This window comes from Ictalurus punctatus, chromosome 12 (assembly GCF_001660625.3).
Source record: "Ictalurus punctatus breed USDA103 chromosome 12, Coco_2.0, whole genome shotgun sequence".
NCBI lineage: Eukaryota > Metazoa > Chordata > Actinopteri > Siluriformes > Ictaluridae > Ictalurus > Ictalurus punctatus.
In genome coordinates this window covers 23945847-23970230 of record NC_030427.2, presented here as the reverse complement: position 1 = coordinate 23970230, position 24384 = coordinate 23945847, and the positions used below count along the sequence as shown (strand labels likewise).

The 24384-nt window shown below is 37.8% G+C and overlaps 2 protein-coding genes across 5 annotated transcripts in view; one reads left to right on the top strand and one right to left on the bottom strand.

The window, feature by feature from the left end:
- The window catches only part of col9a2 (procollagen, type IX, alpha 2), a 29133-nt gene extending 12435 nt beyond the window's left edge, over positions 1–16698 (top strand). Inside the window, exons 11-32 of the mRNA XM_017481779.3 lie at positions 208–264; positions 393–446; positions 2920–2973; positions 3084–3137; positions 3985–4038; positions 4126–4179; positions 4256–4309; positions 4405–4458; positions 4575–4628; positions 6027–6071; positions 6211–6264; positions 6356–6409; positions 6735–6788; positions 6986–7057; positions 7479–7514; positions 7628–7672; positions 7763–7795; positions 9977–10123; positions 12413–12467; positions 14429–14617; positions 14795–14872; positions 15523–16698. Of these exons, the coding sequence (XP_017337268.1) occupies positions 208–264; positions 393–446; positions 2920–2973; positions 3084–3137; positions 3985–4038; positions 4126–4179; positions 4256–4309; positions 4405–4458; positions 4575–4628; positions 6027–6071; positions 6211–6264; positions 6356–6409; positions 6735–6788; positions 6986–7057; positions 7479–7514; positions 7628–7672; positions 7763–7795; positions 9977–10123; positions 12413–12467; positions 14429–14617; positions 14795–14872; positions 15523–15728 (1557 nt within the window). The 3' untranslated portion in view covers positions 15729–16698. The remainder of the gene's footprint in view (positions 1–207; positions 265–392; positions 447–2919; positions 2974–3083; positions 3138–3984; positions 4039–4125; positions 4180–4255; positions 4310–4404; positions 4459–4574; positions 4629–6026; positions 6072–6210; positions 6265–6355; positions 6410–6734; positions 6789–6985; positions 7058–7478; positions 7515–7627; positions 7673–7762; positions 7796–9976; positions 10124–12412; positions 12468–14428; positions 14618–14794; positions 14873–15522) is intronic.
- Positions 16699–18110: 1412 nt separating this feature from the next.
- col16a1 (collagen, type XVI, alpha 1) overlaps positions 18111–24384 on the bottom strand; it is a 100830-nt gene continuing 94556 nt past the window's right edge. For all 4 annotated transcript variants that reach the window (XM_017481775.3, XM_017481777.3, XM_017481776.3 and 1 more), the window contains 5 exons: positions 23945–24142; positions 23684–23747; positions 23220–23396; positions 23044–23121; positions 18111–20722 (listed from right to left, as the gene is read on the bottom strand). In XM_017481775.3, the coding sequence (XP_017337264.1) occupies positions 20526–20722; positions 23044–23121; positions 23220–23396; positions 23684–23747; positions 23945–24142 (714 nt within the window). In that variant the 3' untranslated portion in view covers positions 18111–20525. The remainder of the gene's footprint in view (positions 20723–23043; positions 23122–23219; positions 23397–23683; positions 23748–23944; positions 24143–24384) is intronic.

Genomic DNA, 24384 nt, shown 5'->3' with positions numbered 1-24384 from the left:
TTGCTGCACTTCTTTTAATGATCTCAGAGTTCATTCATTTCCCAGGGATTTAATGACTCTCCATTAAACTGATCCCTTCAAATGCTTATGCTCATTAGCACCTCCTTAGATTAGATGTTATGAAGGAGAAAATACTCATTTGTAAGAATAATTGGGTACACTTAATGCTTGAAAACCAATTGTAAACTTTTCTGTTTCGGCTTCTAGTGCCCAACTAACTGTCCACCTGGGCCTAAAGGTCCTCAAGGCCTTCAGGGCATGAAGGTGAGTTTGTACACCTGTTGCAGAATTTTTTAGCTTATGATAATATAGATGATGATACTTTGGTTGTGACTGTGGTTGACTGTGGTTGACTGATGTGCTGGGTTGATTTTTTTTTTTTGTTCTTGCAGGGTCACAAAGGTCGTGCTGGTATACTGGGAGCTCCAGGAAGTATTGGAAAGACGGTATTAAAAAATCTCTTATTTTTAATCTGCTTTGTTCATTTTCTGGTAGATACTCCATAAATTGTTTTAGATTTTTTTTTTGTTGAAATACATTGTGTATTTTGCATGCAAAGTGGTAGAAATGTAGGTTTTAGGATCTTTAAAATAAATAAATAAATAAATAATACAAATTGATTAGTTGCAAGATTTTAAAGTGGCTTGAAAATTAGAGTATACAGTATATCCTTAAAGCTAATGTTTCCAAATTGCTACTGGACACAAATCATCAATAACATAGGAACATGAGAATCTGTTTAATGCTGTGTCAAATTGTCAGGAACGTAACACTACAAGTTTTTTTTTTTTTTTCTTCAAAGTTGTGTATTAAGATGGGATGCATTTTAGTTAATCAACACCTTTGGCAACTCTAATTTATTTGGGAAAAACCTGGTTGATCCTTGACTTCACCTCATATATGAGAACCATCAATATATTTCATGTAGCAATGTGGACATGTGGTTATTTACTTACTACAAAAATCACATTGGCGAAGGAGTCAGTTTAACAAAAGTAAATCCAAAATGGACATAAGCCTAATAAATTCAGATAGCAGCTGTCAAAATGTCTGTTATGCTCCTGCACCTCAGTCTGAATGGAATCATTATATGCATCTTTCTCTATGTCCACTTTTGTGAGTATAAGTTTACTTGTGGTTCAGATACATGCAACATATTTCAGTTAAGGGAAAATGTCAAAATGTCACCATGTGAAAGGTTTTCCCAACCTGCCACACATTTACATATGAAACAATAATGTTTAAAAATTGAATGCCTCACAACGTATTCAGTGTAATACGTTGTATAATGTCTAAATGTCTGTAATGAAATGCAGGTTTTGTCATGCAGAATGGTTTGCTAAACTGATGTTAGTGGTAATTATGTTTCTTCTGACAGACTCTAAAGGTTGATTGAATTGGCAGTCAAGCAAGAAAAGACAAACAGTACAATTTGCTTGATGATGCAATGAAAGTGAAAAACAAATCTCAGCTATTTCTCTTCTGAACACAGCTATGCACTGACAGATACATCCAAACAGAATTGAAAAATATATTTTCCATCCTATTCAGGGTTCCCAGGTCTCAGCAAAAAAAAAAAAAAATCCAACCCAACTACATCTGAAAGACCACATAGAAGTCTTGGGCATTGAAAAAATGTTCAAGTTCACTGTGTTCCACATGCATTTCTGATTTTCAGTATCTGCAACACTCCTTTTATCAGCCATTATCCACTCCATACCTACCAATCTTTGCAGTTTATCTTACAACAGAAATGGTTCTGTACATTGTAGATACACTGTCTGCACTTACATGTTTCCTTTGTTTGCTATAATCTATGCTTGAGAAAATTAATTACATTTAATTCCAATTATTTGTTTTAAAACAAGATATTGGAAGTCATAGACACTCAACCTTTTTCCATACTAGCCCGATTAGGCATTAAAAAATGTGACCTTGTTTGTACCATCTGCAAATGTTTGGGGCTTGTGGTTTAATATTAATACAATGAATAGAAATGGACTATTCTAACTGGGGCTACCTAGAACAAAGTAGTGCTAAAATGAGATTCGTATTCGGTTAGGTTTAATGTAATGGTGTCTGTTTGACTGCTTGTTATGGATGTAGCAGAATCAATTACATTAGACACCTTGCATTTCCTTTTACTGAATATTTCAGGTAAATTAAAACATCCAATTAAAGGGCCTTGTAAGAGAACTCTAAAAGTTACAGTGTAGATAATATATGGATTGCATTACAAACAAACAAACAAATGGTCTAACAAAATGCTCAGCCGTACACCCACTCATTCATCCAGTGGATTAGCCCTAATGAAGCCCTTAGAGGCACACCAGCAGCATTAATCTGTGTGGTGTGTGAGCAGTCAGGACTGGCTCAGACGAAAAGGCATGGGAGGATGTCAGGTACTACAGGAGGGAAGACGAGCTACACTGTATAAATCGTATTTAATGAGCACCCCGCAGACAGCAGGACCGCCTCAAGGGACGCTCAGGTTTTACTCTTATAGTGCACTGAGAAGTGGTGTCTGAGACCTGCATAGAAATTAAAATATCTAGTCTTAGACATTCCTTTTTGCTTTTTTTTTTTTTTTTTTTTTTTGGAAACTCGTGTAACTGGAAGGAGATAAGCAATTCATTTTTGGTGTCACAGCAAAGCAATGACTAATAAGGAAATCAATAGAAAGATTACAATGATTGGAGGCGGATTTGCTGGAGCACTGTAATGCAACTTTAAACGGAATGCAAATGAAGCTTCTGCATCCATGTGGAGAATAAACAGTGATTTTAATCAGGAAGTGATTCCCTTGTTCATTTTGTACCATTTTATTTGTCAGTTGCATTATTAAATAGCAGAAATTACAGAGTATGGTAAATATACAGGATGTGACTCATTTTCTAACTCTGCCTATCTATTTCATAGGGCACAAAGGGAGATGTTGGGATCTCTGGTGAGCAAGGAATACCAGGCCCTCCAGTAATGCATTCATTTATGTTCAACTGTCATATGGCAATGTTAAACTTTCTCATTGCTTTTACAGCACGCTGTATAGACATTATATGATCATTTCTTTCTCTATATTCCAGGGTCCACAGGGGCTGAGAGGCTATCCAGGAATGGTTGGGCGTAAAGGAGAGATGGTGAGTCATATACCACCTACAACTGCCGCTTAAATGAAAAATTGGGTGCATTGGGTGCACAGAAAAGCATACTGCATACTGCATACTGCAAGCACACTGCTATCCATACCCTTACAGAAAAAGCACATACTTTTCATTTGTTTTTGTTTTTTTACATGATCACCTGTGACAAAAATAAAGCAATGTTAAAAATGAACGTGGGAAAATAAATTAATTGTGTAAAAAAAATAAAATAAATAAATGTGAAAATAAAACTGACATGAAAAATTACCATGTGGTAATAAATGAGCCATGTGAAAAAAATGACGTGAGTACATAAAACCACAAGCTCTACATGTGAAACATGTATGTAAAAAAATTGGTAGTGATTGAGAAAAATAAAACCACATGACCTACTTAAGAAAAAAATGTATGTAAAATAACAACAACAGAAAGAAAATGCTGTGAACAATAAAAAACACATGACTTACAGTACAAAGGTAAAAATAAAAGCACATAAATAAAAACACATTCACTGCACAGTGTAAAAAACTGTGTGAAAGATGATGTGTATAGAAACCATATGTGTAATATTTCCATGTGAATCGTATCACTCACTACCGCTTATAGATAGTATATAATTCTTATATTCTTATAACGCTTATATAGTATAAAATTCTTCCCAACAATTTTATGTGACACTGCAAGCATTTTTTTCTCTTAGCAAAACAAGCCAGCTGTAATACAGTATGCGACTGTAGTATAAACAATTTAAACAAGCACTTTAATTCAAATCCAACACAATTCAAATTAAAGTTACACTTATTCCCATGCTTCTATAAATCACTTTATTCATAATGTCTCTCAGGGCCCTCAAGGTTACAAAGGTATTCTTGGACCCATTGGACTTCCTGGGACCCCTGTAAGTTTGCAAATGCTGTTAGACTCACTCTTGATTTTCAATCACTAAAATCACATAAAACTTCAGTCTTCTTCCTGTCTTATATAGGGTAAAGAGGGACCCCGAGGTCCTCCTGGAGATGCTGGGGACAAAGGTGATATGGTGAGTACTATTAATCTGGATTCTCCAAAAGTTTGAGGTTTCCTCATTTTAGTTAACGATGGTTTTTTTTTTGTAGGGTGACCAAGGCATCAGAGGACTACAGGGAGCAGTGGGAAAGAAGGGAGAGAATGTGGGTGAAATCAAACATATATGAAATAAAGAAATATTGTTATCAGTGTATTGTTTTATGCAGTCCTTTTGACAATAATTGTCTTTACGATTCAGGGTGTCCCAGGCATTGATGGCAAAGATGGTAACCCTGGCATTCCAGGAATAAAGGTATGGACAATAACAATGCTATATTTCGATGCTATATTTTCTTAATATTTAAGCATACTTAAATGTACAATTTTCAGCAAGGTAAACTCTGCAAATATGTTTGATTTCTTGCTTAGGGTGCTCCAGGCCAGAATGGAAGACCTGGTCCACCTGGACACCAGGGGGCAGCAGTAAGTACCTAGTCTAAAGGCTGATTTAGGCATTGGCTGCATTCGAAATTGTATACTGTGACAGTACCTACTGCATTTGATTCAGTACCTACTGCTTGGGCATTGATACAGTACGCACTGATCAGTATAAGTGTGTAGCACGAATACAATACGGACATGCTACATCTGCCATGTTGTCATTGTCATGTGACCTACATCTTAAAAAGAGCCGACACAATGCCGTCCACCATTATTGATTGTGAGAGCTCTTCCAAGCCAGTCCTGTTGCCTTATGGGATAGCACAGTGTCCATTGCTTCCATACTGAAGAATCTCATAGGAAGCAGGAGGTCATCCAGGTATTTCTCGCCTACTGTTTTATGAACACTGAGAATTCTGACAGACTACTCCTTTGGCGTTCTGCTTTTTGCATACTGTATAATAGGGTAGTAGGTATAATCAGGTTCACATAGGTGTCTAAATTCATGCTTTCATGTAACATGAATGTGTCCACTAGGGCCAATGTAGGATGAACCAAACTATATAGAATTTCCAGAAACGGGAATGCGAAAAAGAGCAGTCTTTGAGTCAAAAAATGTTGAAGACTTGTTTACACTTTATTGTTTAAAATGGTATGGTTTCCACTTGAGAATTATTTGGAACAATATTACTCTGAAATCCTGAAACTGCTGGAAGTACGGTCACAGCATCTTGTCACAATGTTTCCAGGCATACAACTGAACACACCTCTCCACCAACCAATCAGAATGGATGCACAGCACCGCAGATACGCAGTGCATAGACTCTCATAGGACATCAATGCAGATTACCCATCAACCCCCTCTCTGCACTGTGACACAGACTCACAAATGTGCTTCAGAAGTATAAATCAGCTCTAAGTCCATATGCTATTATCTCTTCCACTACTTACTTTTCTGCAACGCGGCAGTACCGGTCAGCACATGCCCGAGGACAGACATTTTCACTCAGCTCACGTACACACAAAGTCACTCTGCATTGTGCTTCCCTCCCTCACTTGTAACAATAACAAAAGCAACAACAAAAAAAGAAGGAAATAATTAACCAGAAGTGAAGGCGTGTTTTCTGTACACTGATCCAGATTGACCCCTGTTGCCTGATTACTTTAGAATTTATACCACCTTGAAATTGCTTTCTCTCTCTCTCTCTGCAAACAATTCATCATCATCAGATGTGACTCTTTTTCCTGGTGACTAGGAGTAATGGAGCATGCTGGGTATTATCCACACCATCACTGAGCTGAGCACCCAGTGTAATGGAGGAGCCCTTTCAAGAAACACAAGTTATCACTGTCTCTCTCAGGCGATTGCGTCTTGTGTGAGTGATCCTCAGAGAGCCTCAGGTCTCACCTCTCTGACCTTTTCCATTTTTATTTTTTTAGGGTTTGCCTGGAAGCCCTGGGACCAACGGTGGTGTGGGTGCTAAGGTGAGATGCTACTAACTCGGTTTATCCCATTAGTTGCAGTATTTTAGCCACACAATGGCACCTTCACATAGTGTATAGTCAAGAAAAAGTGAAAACCTAAATGAACTCTATTTATTTATTTATTTATTTTAATCTGTAGGGTGAGCCAGGACCCAGGGGGTTGGTAGGAATGCCTGGTGCTCCAGGTCCTCAGGTATAAATTCCTGTTTGTCATCGGATCATTTCCTGTTTATGTTTCTCATTTATTATTTCTCTTCTACTGACCTATTTATTTCTTTACACAGGGTGAGCCAGGGCCACCAGGTGAAGTTGGTATGGTAGGAGTTCCTGGGCCAAAGGTAACAAGTTTCTTTGACCTGCTTTCTTGATGTTCAGACCTAGGCTTCCGCATATACATTATGCGTAGATGCTCCAAATGTTGGATATCAACCGAAAATACTCTTGAGTTTAAAACTAGGCTGAAACTATGACCACAAAATGTACCACTCTTCCTTAAATGTATGCATTTATTTTTATTTTTATTATTTTTATTTATGTATTTATTTATTAATAAATAAATACATTTATTTCTATTTATTTACAATAATGTAATTATTATTATTTAAAAAAAATATATTAGATTTAACTGTATTGACTGTCTCTGTCATTGCTCTTCTTCTTCAGGGTGACAGGGGTGAGAGAGGACCTGTTGGACCTCTGGGAATAGTTGGCAAACCTGTAAGTTTATTTATTATTATTATTATTGGGTGTTTTTTTTTTTGTATAAATAATGCACCTATTATTCCAATAAATTCTACGGCCATATTTCTCCAGTATGTTAGCAAAGCATGGTGGACCTCAATGTTTTTCATTCACAGATCCTGCTTTTTTATTTAACGACCCTTCTTACTTTTCTGTTTGGTGGTTGTTTGTAGGGAAATAAAGGAGAAAGAGGGCCAATCGGTCTTCCAGGACCTCAAGGTCTTACTGGAACCAAAGGCGACAAGGTGAGTGATCAAACCCTACTCATATTCACATACTGACAGAAAAAGAGCTGAGTAAAATCACGTCTTGGCATTGCAGTTAAAGGTTATAGCCATGCAGTGGCACTATTACCCCATGTATGCACAGAACTGTGCCCTGCCTTTTTTTTCCAGAAGATGTTTCTCTAGCTTCTGGGTAATTTATGCCCTGGTTTGTCAAATAATTTGCTTCCTCAAAGATGAAATATCTGCCTATGGACACTTTAATGTTTGTTGTCCTTTTATCTGTAATATACTGGCCATTTAACGCAAGCTATTGGGCATTGTCACTGATAATTTAGAGTGGTATCCGGTTAAACAAAGACATTGTGTACAATAAAAAGCTTCTCCATGAGCCATTACAGCTCGTGATGGATGTCCAATCTGCTCTAACTTCTTTCTATAGGGATTCCAAGGCAAAGTGGGACCAAAGGGAGACTTTGTGAGTAAATGCACAAATGCTGTTTATGCAGCATAATGGAAATCCTGTGTCATGAAACACATTACGACACAGAGTATCTATAGGAGAATATATCAGTGTTTGTTGTGATATAGGGCGATCCAGGGGTAGAGGGATTGGCTGGAGAAAAGGGAGAAAAGGTAAAATCACACTATATCTGATACATTGAGAGCAAAGGAATATTTATATATTAATTAGTAATAAACCAGTGACCTTCATTGACTTAACAGGGACTGTCTGGTGAACCCGGCCCCAAAGGACAGGTAAGCAGAATGCAATTTAAGAATATCTGTAAACTTATAATGTTGTAACTGCCTCTGTCTTGAGTTAAAATCAATTTTAGTCATAGCATGCATATAGAGTACATTGGTGAGTATACGATTGAGGTCCGATCTGTGTCCCAGTGATCTTACATTTACAAATATGTAAAGTATGTGTAAAAGTAAAAGTAAAAGACATTTTAAACACATGGAAAGTGTCCCACAAGATATGTGTATGTTTCAGCCCACTATAACTCCACTTTACCTCGAAATATGTAATAATAATTATTAAACAGCTTATCATTTTTGCATTCCTTTGTGAATCCATTTAACATCTCATGCTTAAAACATGCGCTTCCATGAATCACCTATTATAGAGTTTGAAAAATGTACATTTTAGTGTTCTACAACATTCGCTGATACCCATGAAACATTTGGAGTAAGTCACATGTTCACATGGAAGTTGTATCATACAAAAATTCCAAGTATGTTCCTTATTTTCAGTGATAGTGTGATGTTGAGAGGTCACTTTGAAAGTTAATTGAGGTTCAATCCAAATTATAGATTGAACGTAAATTATTCATTAACAAGTACCATTTTAAGGAATTCATTAGGGTGTCCTTAATGTCCTCATGCCACTGAATGCTAGTTAACCACATTTTGCTCATTCTAAATATAAAAAAAGAGAAAGAAAACGCTGATACTTTCAACCTGGTTACTTATTTAAATGCAGCTATTGTCAGCAAAGACTGTAGCCTGAGAAGGGTCAGCACATTTGTCTTAGATTCAGCATTGAGAAATTATACATTTATAAATGTTACAAGGGCTAAATGTCTACAGTGAGTTGAAAGTCTCTGTGCATAGAGCGCAAATCAATAACTACACAGGACAAGTGCACTAAAGATACAGCACAATAACAGCAATCAGGGAAAATTGTACTCATGCTTTTGTAGATAATTACAATATAAATAGTATGTGAGTGCTGTGACAAATTAAGTAGGAAATAAAACACAAAAGAGCATGCCGTTATAGAAAAAGAATCAACAACAGGGTGGTGTGATCCCACTGTTACTGTACCACCATGAAGTCGACCCCCATGTGCACATTGCTTCTACCACAAAAGTATGCCAACAAGTACAGAGTTTAATTTAATAATGAACTACCTGTCATACTTTTAACCATTTCAATTTATATTTAATGTTGTGGAACACCTGTGAAACAAATTAGCTCCTGTTATCACTTATGTTGTAGCAGTTGTAAACGGTCATTCCCTCAGCAGCCAGTATGAGCATTTCAAGCATTGAAACTGGAGACGCCTTCTATAAAGTCTCTTTCACGATCTTACTGATTATACACTTTTCTCTGTCAAATAACATGGTTTCTTTGAATAAATTTATCAGTAGTAGAGCTCAACCGTCAGTGGATTTTACAGATACTGATAACTAGGCTGGGTAGTACCTGCTGATAACCGATTAATCAATTGATAGTTTTTAAAATTGATACTGAAAAAAAAAAAAAAAAAACTACTGGGTGTACCATGAAAATGTACTGTACTTTTTTCAATGAAATAAATATAATTAATATATATTAACTAAATATTAACTAAATATTAAAGTACATAAAAGATATACATCCAACTGAACCAAAAACTAACACTCCACATAAGAAATGAAAATAAAGACATCCAAAATAAAATGAAAAACACTTCAAATAACACAACAATTATCAGTGGTCATTTTTATTTCGCCTCTAGAGGCCGCTCTCGTGACAGCAGACCCTTCTCAGCTGCTCCTGCAATGGATGCAACTGGGAAAAACTATCGGTGTGGATTTTTGCAGATAACTGATAGGTCCGGCAAAAGGGTATCGGTGCAGATTAATTGGCAAAACTGAGCAATGGGTCAGCTCTGATTATTAGCCTTAGATTATCTGCCATACAAGTCCCTGTGACGTAGTTGTTACAATAGAAAGAAGTGCACAAAACTTCTATTTGAATTAAATCCGGAAATACTGTCAGAGCTGCCACTATAGAAAACTAACCAATCAAATTTGTGAATTGACTCTTGGTGTAAATAAGCATAACATCTGAAATATCAAACCAGAGAGATAGATAAGGACAGTCCAGAAGATTTTTTACCTCTTATTATTGTCCATCTCCAGTCTTTCTCTTGTTCTTCTCTGGCAGCAAGGAGTGAGGGGTGATCAAGGATACAATGGCCCTACAGGCGATCCCGGAAAACCTGGAGAACCGGGTCCGCCAGGTCTTCCTGGACCTCGAGGCATCCATGGAGTGAGAGGTGCGCCAGGCATGCCAGGAATACAGGGAACAGCTGTGAGTATCGGTTGCCCATCACAGTGTAATTTGGCATTGCAGCACTCAAAGGGAGATTTAATTCAAGTGCAAATATAGGACTGCACAACATGATTTGGTCAGAAATAAATACAATCGCTTATTTTGAAAAACAAGACTGCATCCAAAGTTAAGATTTGGTTAAAGCAGTAGGGAAAACAGCACCTGCCAAGGGGTGGGATATATTAAGCACCTCATGAGTATTCAGTTCTCAAAGTTGATGTATTGGAAGCAGGAGAAATGGGCAAATGTAAGGATCTGGGCGACTTTGAAAAGGGCCAAATTGTGAGACCTAGACAACTGGGTCAGCACAACAATAAAACAGCAGGTCTTGTGGGTTATTCCAGATATGCAGTGGTTAGTATCTACCAAAAGTGGTCCAAGGAAAGACAGCTGGTGAACTGGTGACAGAGTCATGGGTGCCCAAGGCTCCATGATGTGCTTGAGGAGAGAAGTATACCAAGTACTCCCCTTCATGGCAATGGTATTCCCTAATTGCAGTGGCCTCTTTCAGCAGGATAATGCACCATGCCACACTGAAAAAAAATGTTCAGGAACGGTTTGAAGAACACGGTTTGAGGTGTTGACTCGGCCTCCAAATTCCCCAGATCTCAATCCGATCGAGAATCTGTGGGATGTGCTGGAAAAAAAAGTCCGATCCATGGAGGCCCAACGTCGCAACTTACAGGAACTTAAAGGATCTGTTGCTAACATCTAGGTGTCAGATACCACAGCACACCTTCAGAGGTCTTGTGGAGTCCACGCTTCGATGGGTCAGAGCTGTTTTGGTGGCACAAGGGGGGCCTATACAATATTAGGCAGGTGCTTATTAATGTTTTGGCTGATTGGTGTATGTCAGGTGGTCTGGAAAAACATGTATGATGTTGCTCTGGCTGGAATCAGAAAAAAAAAAATCATGTTTTTATTTAAGGCGACATAAATACATTTTACCGCAACAACATTAAATTGTTTTTGATTCCTTTTTTTGGCTGTCTGCCTGCAAATTTCATACTGGCTAAGGAGACAATTTCCCAAACACAACGATAAAAACAGTCATTCAGCCTAAAGAGGACGAAAACCTTTTCTCAAAATCCGATCAAATTTTTCGCGTTAAATGTCATAGCAGGTCTAATGTACACAAGCATAATCAATTCAGTTTGTGAACAGATATCAGCAGTCAAACTGTCTGCCACAAGTTTTGAACTGTCCTAATAAAAGTTTCAAGTTTTGAACTGTCGTAATAAAAAGACATGAAGAAGAACTTTTGCCAACAGAACTGACTGAATGAGTCACTGACTGAATGATTATGTCCTCACCAATGTTAGCAGTGAGCAATGTTAGCATTAAAAGCAGTGAGTAACTTTACCTTGGGTGATGGGACAGAGACTGATGTGGATGATGTTGATAGTTAAATTGAGAAGTTCCCATTCCCATTGTATACTTATAATGATTTAAAATTTGGCAGTAATGTAATTCCCATAAATAGATTAGATGAGAAATGTAGATGTATGTGTGCGTGTGTGTGTGTGTGTGTGTGTGGGGGGGGGGGGGGGGGGGGGGGGGGGGGTTGTGGTCTTTCATTGGAATTAGATTGTAATTTTCTCCCTTTTCACTTTAGGAGGTAACCTGACACAGACTCTAGTAGAAAATGTCAGATTCTATAGCAACAGCCTTTATTTATCATTACATTATAGCACAGTGAAATTATTTTTTTTTTTGAATATCCCAGCTTGTTAGGAAGCTGGGGTCTTAGCACAGGGTCAACCATGATACAGTACCCCTGGAGCAGATAGGATCAAGGGTCTTTCTCAAGGTTTCAGCAGTGGCAACTTGGAGATGCTGATGCTTTTACTCCCAACCTTCTGAACAGTAACCCAGAGCCTTAACCATTAAGCCACCATTCAACTGCCCCAGCTTTGACCACGTGCTGCAACAAATATGGTGTCACACCAGTTTAAAAAAAGACATTGAGATGAATTTCATACGATTACCCTAGTTTTAAATTATTTATTTAATAGGCAGTGTGTATGAAATATAGAACAGTTCTTCATAAGGAGCTCAGATTTTTTTTAAATCAATGCCATGATGTTAATATATTCAGTGAAAATTGACAGTTAAGAGAGCACATTCCTACAGTATCTCTTCTTCTTCTTCTAATCTGCATGTGTCACTCTCCTCCTTCCTTCTTCCTCGCTCGCTCTCTCTCTCTCTCTCTCTCTCTCTCTCTCTCTCTCTCTCTCTCTCTCTCTCTCTCTCACTCTCTGTCTCTAGGGTCATGATGCCTCAGATGAACACATTATCGAGGTGGTCTTGAAGATGCTACAGGGTGAGTATCATCATTTCTGAAAACATGAGATTATCCTGCGCTGCACACTAGACAAGCTGCGATCAGGACTGATAAAAGAGTGCAGCTGGAATGTACGCTGCTATATCCATGCTTTGTATCCATAGAAATGAACTAATGTGAAACTCATCACTCCTGAGGGACATCTTGGCTGCCAAACAGCATGAATTGTGCACGCTGCAGCTATTTTTTCCCTTCTATTTCGGATTGGCTTTTTTTGCTCCTTCCCTCCTTCTCTCCCTCCCTCCCTCCCTCTCTCTCTCTCAGTTTACCCAGGGTTTGTAAGCTTGTCCTATTTTGCTCGAGATGACCACAGCTGACTCATGATAACTTCTGCTATCCCTTATCATTTCAACGTAATCCTGCCTTTGGCTGGACACACACACACACACACACACACACACACACACACACACACACACAGACACACACCCACACAATTTGAGACGGAACAACAAACAGCTTGTGAAAGGGGAAGATACCATCTTTCCTGCAGCGAGGATGATTACATTTGGCCACTGAGACCTCTTGGCAGAGTGTGTATGCTGACGCACCTGGCCGGGTTAACATTATCTTAACACTTTTACATGGGCCAAGAGAACATAAAAAAAAAAAAATTAAAAAAAAAACTTTTACTTTTTATTTTTTAATAATAACAGAATATAAGAGAAAATTATATACAGCTGACTCTGGCTTGAGAGTAACAAGGTATTATTAAAGAAAACTGTAAAAGCTCACATTAAGGTTGTTTGAGCTGGCATTATTTAACACATTAGTTAAAATTAAGTGGAGACACTTGTAGAGGACTTACAGTCCATGCACAACATTTCAAAGATTTTTCTATGGCATCGTACATATGGAGTTTCCTTTATAATTCAGATCACATGTTAAAATTGAGCCACCGAGATGCCTTTTGCTAAACACTGATCTTGTGCTCTTGCAACCTGGGTCTGGGTTGATTGGGATGCATGTTGGTGTTCATCTTGTTGAAAGATATGCCAGGTATTTGGGTAAAATATCCAGTTGCAGAATGCATGATGCTATCAATCTTCACAAGAGTCCCATATATCTGTAAATCATCCAATACCATATATTTTACAGCAGGTATCAGGTGCTTCATGGCATAAAAGTTCGATTTTAGTCTCATCTCATCCACAACACACAATTCCATTTGTTATAATTGCTGTTAAGGCTCAGGTGCTACATTTTGTAGGTTTCTTTCAGGAGGACCTTCTTCTTTGCAGCACTTCCAAACAGATTGTTGTTATAGATGTGGTCTCTAATAATTGATTTTAAAATTTGTCAAGTCCAAGAATCAACTTAAAATCGAAGCAAGCTAACTGAACTAGCTATGCACACTCACAAGAGGCACCAATGATCTCTGCTTCCTTCCACGCTTTATTTTTCTTCTTAATGTCTCCATACACATTTAATGATAGGCTGTATATGTGAAGTTAAGATGAAACCTTGGTTCTACAGCAAGTTTTTCTTTCATTTTATTTGCATGTTATACAGTAAATGGTTACTAATTGCGGAATTAAAGAAACGTTGGAACATGGGATTGGTCTGAAGAAACATTTGATAGTATCATTTTGATAGTAATTATTAAAAGGTTATAAAAAAAAAATTATGACCATTTTTTTGTTGCATTTATTTAAATATTCTTTAGGAATGCCAATACCTAAATCATTAAACGTAAATATCTCCAATTCATGTTATCAAACTAATGTGTGAACTAATCATTAAATATGTGTAATGTGTATTTTATTTTTATACAGTAATTTTACTCATTCTTATGAAAAGTGCTAAATCATTTTGTGTACTATAAGTCAGTATCATTTAGAGTTACTATCATTTGCCTGCTGCAAAGTAATGAATATTTCATTATTTACGTTATACTAAGATGCTGACCATTTTACTGTATACTCTGTTATTCCCACCAGAAAGATTAGCAGCTTTAGCAGTGAGCTCTAATAGGGGACCACTAGGAGGAGCTGGAGTAATGGGACCACCAGGTCCTCCAGGACCTCCCGGATCTCCAGGTCCTCGGGGAGCCATTGGCAATACTGGTACCCGAGGGATCCCAGGCATGATTGGAGCTGCAGGCCAAATCGGGAATACTGGCCTGAAAGGTAAAGTTTTTCTTCCCCATAATTCTGCACTGTTCTACTTATTTCTATTCACACCGATGTTGCATTTACATGAGTAGTGTGTTTTGTTATTGTTATAAGCATATTCAGATGAGGATATCATAAAGCTGAGCTGATGACAGCTCATATTCTTATTGTCATCTCTGTTCTATATCTTAGGAAGAAGAGGTGCAAAGGGAGAGAGAGGAGACCCTGGTCGCCCTCATCCAGGTCTACATGGGCCACCTGGCCTACCAGGTAAAATCTTATGTTTGGTTCACTGGGATCATTCCTGGGAAAAAATTCTAAAATATATACATTTATTTGCAGTATATTTACACATAAGTTAATTATACTTGTAATTATATTGTGTGTTCTATATTATCCAAGGAAGGAAGAATTTGCAAAAACAAAATTTCTGGGAAATTTCTGTTTACATTGTTCCTATATTTAATATTAAATAGTTCAGATTTTTGGATTCTGCAAGGCGTATGTAAACTTATGACCTCAGCTGTGTGTGTTTTTACAGTTGCAATCAAAATGATTCAACCCCATTGCAAATCAGGTTTATTGTCAAATTTACAGACTTTCAGCTTTCAGCAATGAACAAATCAAACAAAAGCAATTGAAATAGTTCAAACAGAATTCCAGAATTTTTCGCCAATTTTTTGGAGGGTGTAGAAGTAGCCACATCCACCTTATGTTTACATACAGATATGAATATTTGGAACCAAATGTGATAGTCATATGTTCTGGACCAGTCAGAATACATGCTTTATATTAGATCATGAAAATTTTCATAAGGCAATATGAATATCAATATTGTTTTTTTTTTTAGGACAAGGCAGTTAAAAGGCACCTGTTTATATGTTGAGTATAAGATGAGTGAATATCCTACTTTCCCTCAGGTCCTCCTGGTCTGGATGGAGTTGCACGGGATGGCAAGCCGGGAGAAAGAGGTCCACAGGGTGTAGCGGGTCAACCCGGTCATCCCGGAAAAGCCGGTCCTCCTGGCCTCCCTGGCTTCTGTGAAATGGCAGCATGCCTGGCAGCGTCGGCTTATACTTCCCCACGACTCCAGGAAGCTGGCACAGTCAAGGGACCGTCCACTTAGAGCCTTAAAACATCAGACATATAAGAAGAGAGACACACAGCCCTTTCTTTCATGGGACATCAGCATGGTGCAACGGTCCTGAGTGGCTGACTTTGCAGTTTAGTTTGACATTTTGCGTGTGTGTGTTTGTGTGTGTGTATGAAAGAGTGGGGACTAGGGTTCATCAAAACTGTAATCTAGGCTCGGCGCCGTCCCACCATGAGTGCAATGAGATGTGAAAATGTCATCATTAAGACATCGGGATGACAATCAGATCCTTGGGAAGCCTTAACTCAGAGACTGAAATCCAATCCCTGGTGTTGTTTCTTTTTTGTAGTGTTCACTACATATGTTGTTAATGATAAGAATCTAAGAATTTTACTTTATATAATAAAACAGGACATGGCCAAGATTTCACCTCAATGTTTACCAAAATTAATAATAATAATAATTAAAAAATCCCATAACAATAGTGTTTAATTTTGTAACTTATTGTTAATTACCTTATGGAATGCCTTTAAGCTTATAGTTGCTGTGTACATTACGCCCCTCTGTATTAGCCTAGAAATAAACAACCTATACTACTCTTTGCCCATCCAACAGTACTGTAAATCTCTGTAAATGATGCAAGTGTGCTAATTTTGTACTAATATGAATTGGGTGGGTTTACAATATGGACAGGAACCTAAACTTAATATAGTCAGCATTCAAAAGAACTGATTATTTTCAATAAAACACCCTATTTATTTGGTTCATCTGTAAACACATTCTTGTTTCATGGTCCATTCGAATGAATAAAGAGGTAACTTTTGTAAGACTGAATGTTCTTCGGCATCTTGTGAAAGACTGAAAACAGAAAGAACCAAAAAGCATGGCCTCAACTGCCTTCTTTAAAAAAAAAAAAGAAAGAAAAAGAAAAAAAAAAGAAGCTTTTCCTTGCACTTTCTTTACATATTCTTCCTGAAGAAAATAAACAAAATGCATCCATTTAGACGTGCAGCCTTATTTCATGGTGGAAAATAACCATCTTTAATCCCATTAAAGAGCACGACCTTTAGGGGGTTATGATGAGCCTTGCTGCATGTGGACAAGATAAGTGAAGAAATGTAAGTAGACATCAAAACATATTATGGTCTCATGCTAGAAGGGTAGAAATAGCCAGTCCTGGTGTGGAAAAATGGATTTCCAAATGTGAGTCAAGCATAAGTGGTATTAAGCCAGGTAAATACTGAATTGCATAAGTATGTTGTGAGAAGAAATTTAGCCATGTTCTGGGTGGGAGTAATGGCATACTCATTCCCTTATCTCCCCAGTCTTTTGCGTCTGTAGGTTCATGTATGTGGAAGAGGGTAGATAGCTCTTTCCTCCAAGTGTATTACATTGCCCTGTGATGCAGCATGAGAAGGAGTTTAAAAAGATTGGCAGCTGTAATATGATGGGGTTTGCTAGCTTGTGAGCAAATTAGGGAGAAGAATAGGCAGGAGAGGGGGAATTATATGCAAATGAGATGAGTTCAAGGCAGTTTTTTTTTTTTTGGTAAATAAACAAGAAACCATAAATCTTACAAAAAGCTCTCGTATTTCTGCTTTTCATTATTTCAGATTTATTTTGGGGCTAAAATTAATCTCTGATCTTGAATAACCCTGATTTACCGGGTAGCTAGTAGCAAGAAAGGTAGATTAAAGATCACTGTTAGAGCCTGAGGTACTGCTAATACAGATCATTGTTTATTTATTTATTGTTTTACAAATAGCAAAAATGTGACTGTAAAGGACGACAGCACGGTGGCTAGAAAAATCGGTTGGATTTTCCATGTGCTTTAATTTAAGAATTCTTTGAATCATCCAAAATTTATGAAAACATAGTAAGGTTTATGAGAACACAACTTAACAAGAGAATATTCATCTTCAATAGCCTACTTGTACTTCCAGGTCAATGCTGAATTCATGCTCTATAGTGGGTGTTTTATATTTATTTATTTTTTTGGAGCAACGAATATTTGAATTCTAGACTTTGCATGGTCGAAAGCAGTCGATAGATAAATAAATAAAAAGTAATAAAAAAAAATATCTTATGAAAACAGTTTCCTATTTTAGTGTGTTTCCCCTGTGGGAATGTGAAACATTTTCATTTAAAAAGCAAAAACGAACGAACACAACGTGCCTTAAAGTTCACGTGGAACAGAATAAGAATCTTACTGACATCGCTTTGTATCGTTAGGTCATATAGAAATTTGTAGATTTTGTTTTTGTAACTATGTATTTAAAAGTGCTATCTTCAGAAACACTTTACTGTCAGAGCTGGTGAAGGAACTTCTCTAACTTTTCTAACCTCTGCACTGATCAATAGACATTACTGCTTGAATGGCTACTGTTGGCAATTCAAGGAACAAATCCATAGCAATCTGCTTTAAAAAAAAGAACTTTATTGCTTTTCTTGGTTTTCTATAAAAAAAAAAAAATGCACAAAAACAGCTAACACATGAATGACACAAATGGATCTATATGTAATGGTGGCATTTCTTTTTAAATTGCTTCTTTGTAGGCTATTATAAAGCATTTAAAATTGAAAGGACAAACAGCCATTTACTGTCGACAAGGCTTTGGTTGCCATAATCATGTAAATAATAATGTAAACTCTTGAATTTCACTGAAATTCATCATATGAACGTGAAGTACAACGTTGACGGTGACATTAATGACACAACAGATGGATTTATAGATGCACCATGCAGGAATTTTGTAGTATACACTATACTATTAGTATATTTCATTTGGATTTCCCAAAGTCAGTTTCTAATAGTGATAGGATTTATAAAAATATTACATGAGCACTGACCATTCACAAACAAAAAGTGGAATGTATTTGTATTTTTGCTATAAAACATGGATGCATATCTATTAACTTTTATTCTTACATAGTGCATCTTTAAGTACTCCCAGATATGAGAAAATCGGACAACCCATCAAACCACACACATTCACACACACGCTGTACTTGTAATGACCTTGCATTGACCTTGAAAAATAATACACATCACTTTACATAGTTGAAGGGAGAAACAAACCTGATTAGTGGCTACTTTAGTAATTTAACTACATATATGAAGAAATCTGGTCATCTGATAGGTACATACACAAGTATAGATACAGAAACACACACACACACACACACACACACACACACACTTTGTGAAGGTCTGACAGAGAGGATGAAGTGCTGATGGTAAATGTATCTCGTTGGAGCCTGGCTGACACAGCAATGTGCTGAATGGCATGGGATCAGAAAAGCTTTTAGATTATGGGATGAAAACTCTAAACCATAGATGATTGTGAAGCACACGGCTTTCGCACGTTAGACGAGGAGCTGAGAAAATTCTAGATGATGAGCACATGTCAAAAGCGAATGAATCTCTATCCAGAAGGAGCACTTTTTTTTTTTTTTTTTTTTTTTTTTACCTGAAAGTGGTTGACTATATTAAAATACATAAATTCAAGTTTAAAAGATATAAAAAGTGGCGGAGCTCTGGAATGTCGATGTACAAGGTCACAGAGAGACACCCGACATCAAACTCAAATAAATATCATGGTTTAGGAAACATGAAATCCGAGTTATTATTAACTTCAATTTATATAAATTCAACCAATTTACAAAAATCTACTTTTGCAGTGCTATTGTAAATACCATAATATCTGAGATGATAAAGCAAAAATAAGGACTGAAATGCTGATGCCAATCTATTAAAAATGTATCATAAAAAAAAAAGCCATTACATATAAATACAAATATGTACAACACAAGGCCTCAAAGGAAACAGGAATAATTATATCTCATTTGTACCTTTACATCAAGCTACATCATAATGCTAGAAGAATGGAGAATTTAGAAATTTCAAATAGGCTACAATATCTGGCCCGAATCAAATGTGAGATAATTTCTTTGAGATCAAGTCAGTTATGGGACATTATGGTAATAATAAAATTGCGCAAATTTCAGCAGCTGCCATGAAAACCCAACAAAAACCTGGAAAACTGATTTGCGAGAGCATTTCCGTACTAAAAAGGATCATGCAAACAGTAAACATTGGCAAAGAATCAAGCTGGCTTCACACTGTGATGTGTGTTGGTGGATGCGGTTGTGACAAATGGATAGTGCTGCGCCAGGTTGGGCACAAAAGTGGACGCAGCTCTCTGTAGAGAAAGAAGACGACATTTTATTACTTCTCCCATCTTTCCCTGAGCAAAATACCATGCCTCCTGCCCTGCTAATGGCCATGCACAGCAAAGTGTCACGCAAAAGTTGAAACCATTTGAACTTTAGATGATCTTGTGCGCATCGCACCAAAGATAATGTGTTTCAAATCACAGCTGTGAATTTTCTGGGAACAGTGTGAAACCAGCTTAATGGCTGAAATTAAAGAGACAACACCATCATGACCAGTGAAGCAATGATCATATGTTCAAGGTAGTGATAGTTCAGAAGGGAAAGCTGTGTGTGCTCAGTCTCCTTAATCCAGAAGTTTTCAGTCAAGCATCAGTAAAGAGAAAGTTGAAATCAGAGAGAGAGGCTTCACTAGCATTAGCACTTATAGTTGCAGAGAAAATTTTGGCATTGGGTACTCTTTAAAAATAGCTTATAGGCCAATCTGGCCCAGCCATGTTTATTTTGACAGAAATGCCCTTTAGCTCCACTGGTTCCCCACCAAAGGCATTTAGCAAACAGATTTGGTATTGTTGATCTTTGGCTCTTGCCCCCCCCCCCCCCCCCCCCCCCCCATTTTCTTACCCCCCCTTTTTCCCTCACTCTCACATACTCTCTCTAGTACATGGGCCCTTTCATTTGTGGGCCCTTGGGGCTGTAATCCACAGGTGCACTCATGCAGTCAGATGGATGGCAACGGCCATCATTGCCTTTTGATCCAGGGGGTCCTTGTGGTCCAGGAATTCCAGGAATGCCCTGTTGACCTGTCGGGCCTGGTGGTCCCATTTTACCATAACCAGGGGGTCCTGGAACACCTAATTGGAAAAAAAGAGAGTGAATTGAATCAAAGGACAGATCAAATACAGCATAGTAAGGCCACAAAAACTTATTTAAATGCCATTTCATCAAACAGAGGATTTGATTCTTCCTTAATAGAAGTCAAAAATACATTGCTCTTATCAACAGTAGTGAACTGCACTGCTGATTGCTTAAATCTGTTTGGTCCAATGGTGTTGATTCATTTTTTTTTTATTAATTTTTTTTTTTTTTATAACTAATCAGGTCTAATACGTTATTGTTCCTATAGCAACAACTCATTCACAGGGACCTGTATGCCATACACTAAAAATAAACACATTTATTTTCAGAAAGGTATTTTAAAAATGTGGTATTTTAGTTGATATGGTGAAGTTGTCTGTAAGGAGATGTTTTAACATTATACAAGGAGTCTCCAGTGTTAGTGTTTTGTAATAGTCAGTAATTTTCTACCACTGGAATGTCTTCAGGAGGACTTTGGGTTTTCTGGTTTCCTGGTAGCATGAAAAGCTTCAATTGTTTGTGTTATTAACTTGAAGAGACAACAAAATAGGCTCGTGAGGGAATGACTGTTTATAACTGCTATAATTTAAAGTGGTGCTTGAAAGTTTGTGAACCCTTTAGACTTTTCTATATTTCTGCATAAATATGACCTAAAACCGAATAAGATTTTCACATAGATAAAGAGAACCCAATTAAACAAATGAGACAAAAAATATTATGCGTGGTCATTTATTTATTACAGAATAATTAAATTTATGTGTGAGTGGCAAAAGTATGTGAACCTTTGCTTTCAGTATCTGGTGTGAGCCCCTTGTGCAGCAATAACTGCAGCTAAATGTTTACGGTGACTGTTGATCAGTCCTGCACGTCGGCTTGGAGGAGTTTTAGTCCATTCCTCAGTACAGAACAGCTTTGACTCTGGGATGTTGGTGGGTTTCCGCACATTAACTGTTTGCTTGAGGTCTTTCCACAACATTTCTTTTGGATTAAGGTCAGGACTTTGATTTGGCCATTCCAAAACATTAACTTTATTCTTCTTTAACCATTCTTTGGTAGAACGACTTGTGTGCTTAGGGTCGTTGTATTGCTGTATGACCCACTTCCTCTTGAGATTCAGATCACGAACAGATGTCCTGACATTTTCCTTCAGAATTCACTGGTATAGTTCAGAATTCATTGTTCCATCAATGATGGCAAGTCGTTCTGGCCCAGATGTTGCAAAACAGGCTCAAACTATGATACTACCACTACCATGTGTCACAGATAAGGAATAAGGTTCTTATGCTAGAATACAGTGTTTTCCTTTTTTCCAAATATATCACTTCTCATTTAAAACAAAAATTCTATTTTGATCTCATCCATCCACAAAACTTTCACATTAGCCTTCGGGCTTCTCCACATGATCTTTAGAAAACTGCAGACAGGCAGCAATGTTCTTTTTGGTGAGCAGTGACTTTCTCCTTTCAACTCTGCCTTGCATATCATTGCTGTTCAGTGTTCTCCTGATTCTGGACTCATGAACATTAACATTAGCCAATGTGAGAGGGGTCTTTAGTTGTTTAGAAGTTACCCTGGGTTCCTTTGTGACCTCATGGACTATTACACGTCTTGCCCTTGGAGTGATCTTTGTTGGTTGATATCTCCTGGGGAGGGTAACAATGATCTTGAATTCCCTCCATTTCTACACAATCTGTCTGGATTGGTGGAGTCCAGACTCTTTACAGATGGTTTTGTAACCTTTTCCAGCCTGATGAGCATCAACAACTCTTTTTCTGAGCTCCTCCAAAATCTCCTTTCTTCATGCCATGATACACTTCCACAAACATGTGTCGTGAAGATCAGACTCTGATAGATCCCTGTTCTTTAAATAAAACGGGGCGCTCACTCACCCCTGATTGTCATCCCATTGATTGAAAACACCTGACTCTAATTTCACCTTCAAATTATCTTGCTAATCCTAAAGGTTCACATACTTTTGCCACTCACAGATATGTAATATTGGATCATTTTCCTCAATAAATAAATGACCAAGTATAATATTTTTGTCTCATTTGTTTAATTGGGTTCTCTTTATCTACTTTTAGGACTTGTGTGAAAGTCTGATGATGTTTTGGGTCATATTTATTCAGATATGTAGACAGTTTTAAAGGGTTCACACACTTTCAAGCACCAGTGTAAGTGACAACAGTTCTTGATTTTAAATAATATACTCTTGAATAATAATGATCAAATGAGCAAAATTTTGTAATACCTTTTCATAACTGGAGAAATACAGTATGGACAAAATTTAACAGATTACAGATTACCAAATTCTTACCGGGAGCACCAGGGGGTCCGCTGTCTCCCATCTCTCCCACACCTTTATCTCCTTTCTCTCCCTTGACACCTGGAGGACCTGCAGTTGCAAACAGAAAGCCATTCTAGTCAGAAGTCAAGCACTCAATTTAGAGTAGGCTGCTTAATCTGTAGGAAAATTAGAACTGTTGATTTTACCATGAGGGCCCATAGGTCCTTGTCTACCCTCTCGGCCGATCTGTCCTGGACGGCCTGGAAGCCCTGGAGATCCTGCTCTTCCTGGAGTGCCGTCTTTGCCTGGGGGTCCAGGTCTGCCTGGGGGTGCTACCATTTCCACTGGCATCTGCATGCGCGACATGTAATAGGCCATTCGCTCTGAGGAGATGAGTGAAGATGAGTAAGCATTAAACAGTCACAAATGACCTTAATACACATACAAAACAAAACACAATAAAACTCAGTGCCGCTCCTAGCCAGAATAACGACATTACCAGACTCACTATTGATTATTTCTAAATCGTTTCAACATTCATTTTAGGTTCTCAGTATTACTGCCATTTTAGACAATATTAGAAGCCATTTTTCAACTAAAATTTAATTTCTTTTTGTATAAATTTTTCATTTCATTTTATTCTGGGTTACCATTTCATTCTTGGTCTCACCATCAAAGATCTTGATAACCTGCTGTCTGATGAAAGACTTGACCTCATCATAGTTGACAACAGCCTAAAAAGCGGAAAAAAGACTATTACATTAACCATGCAGCTCTCCACTGATGTCCAGGTCTAGTCAAAACCTGTCAATCACAAAATGGTGAGATCCCATTCCCTTAAAATCTTACATGCATTTATGAGAAGATCTCAAAGCTTGGGCTGGGGTTTTAGTGCCTATTTTCATTTATTTTGCTAAGAACGGTGTCTTACATCGTTTCCTGGCATTCCTGGTGCTCCAGGAGATCCGGCCTGTCCAGGTGTTCCCGGGCTTCCTTTCTCTCCACGGGGGCCTGCAGGTCCCATTACTCCTATTCCAGAGTCCTTAGAGTGATATCCTGCTCCTCCTGGGGGTCCAGGACGACCACGTTCTCCTGGAGGACCCCTCAGGCCTTGAGCCCCTGCCTCACCCTACAGGAGGAAACAAACAAGGTATGACATACTCATGAATAAGGAGAAAAAAAAAGCATGCTATTTTCATTTTGGTCTATGATGAAAAATCTGCTAGCTACTTTGTCAAATATAAAACAGCATTAAGGTCTTCCTCTTTGCTTTACGTTTTCCATGGCGTCCTGTCATTAGTTTGTTGCCTGATTGTGTTCACCTGTTTTGTGTTAGTTCTTGATTAGTTTCCCTTTTCATGTCCTCTCTGT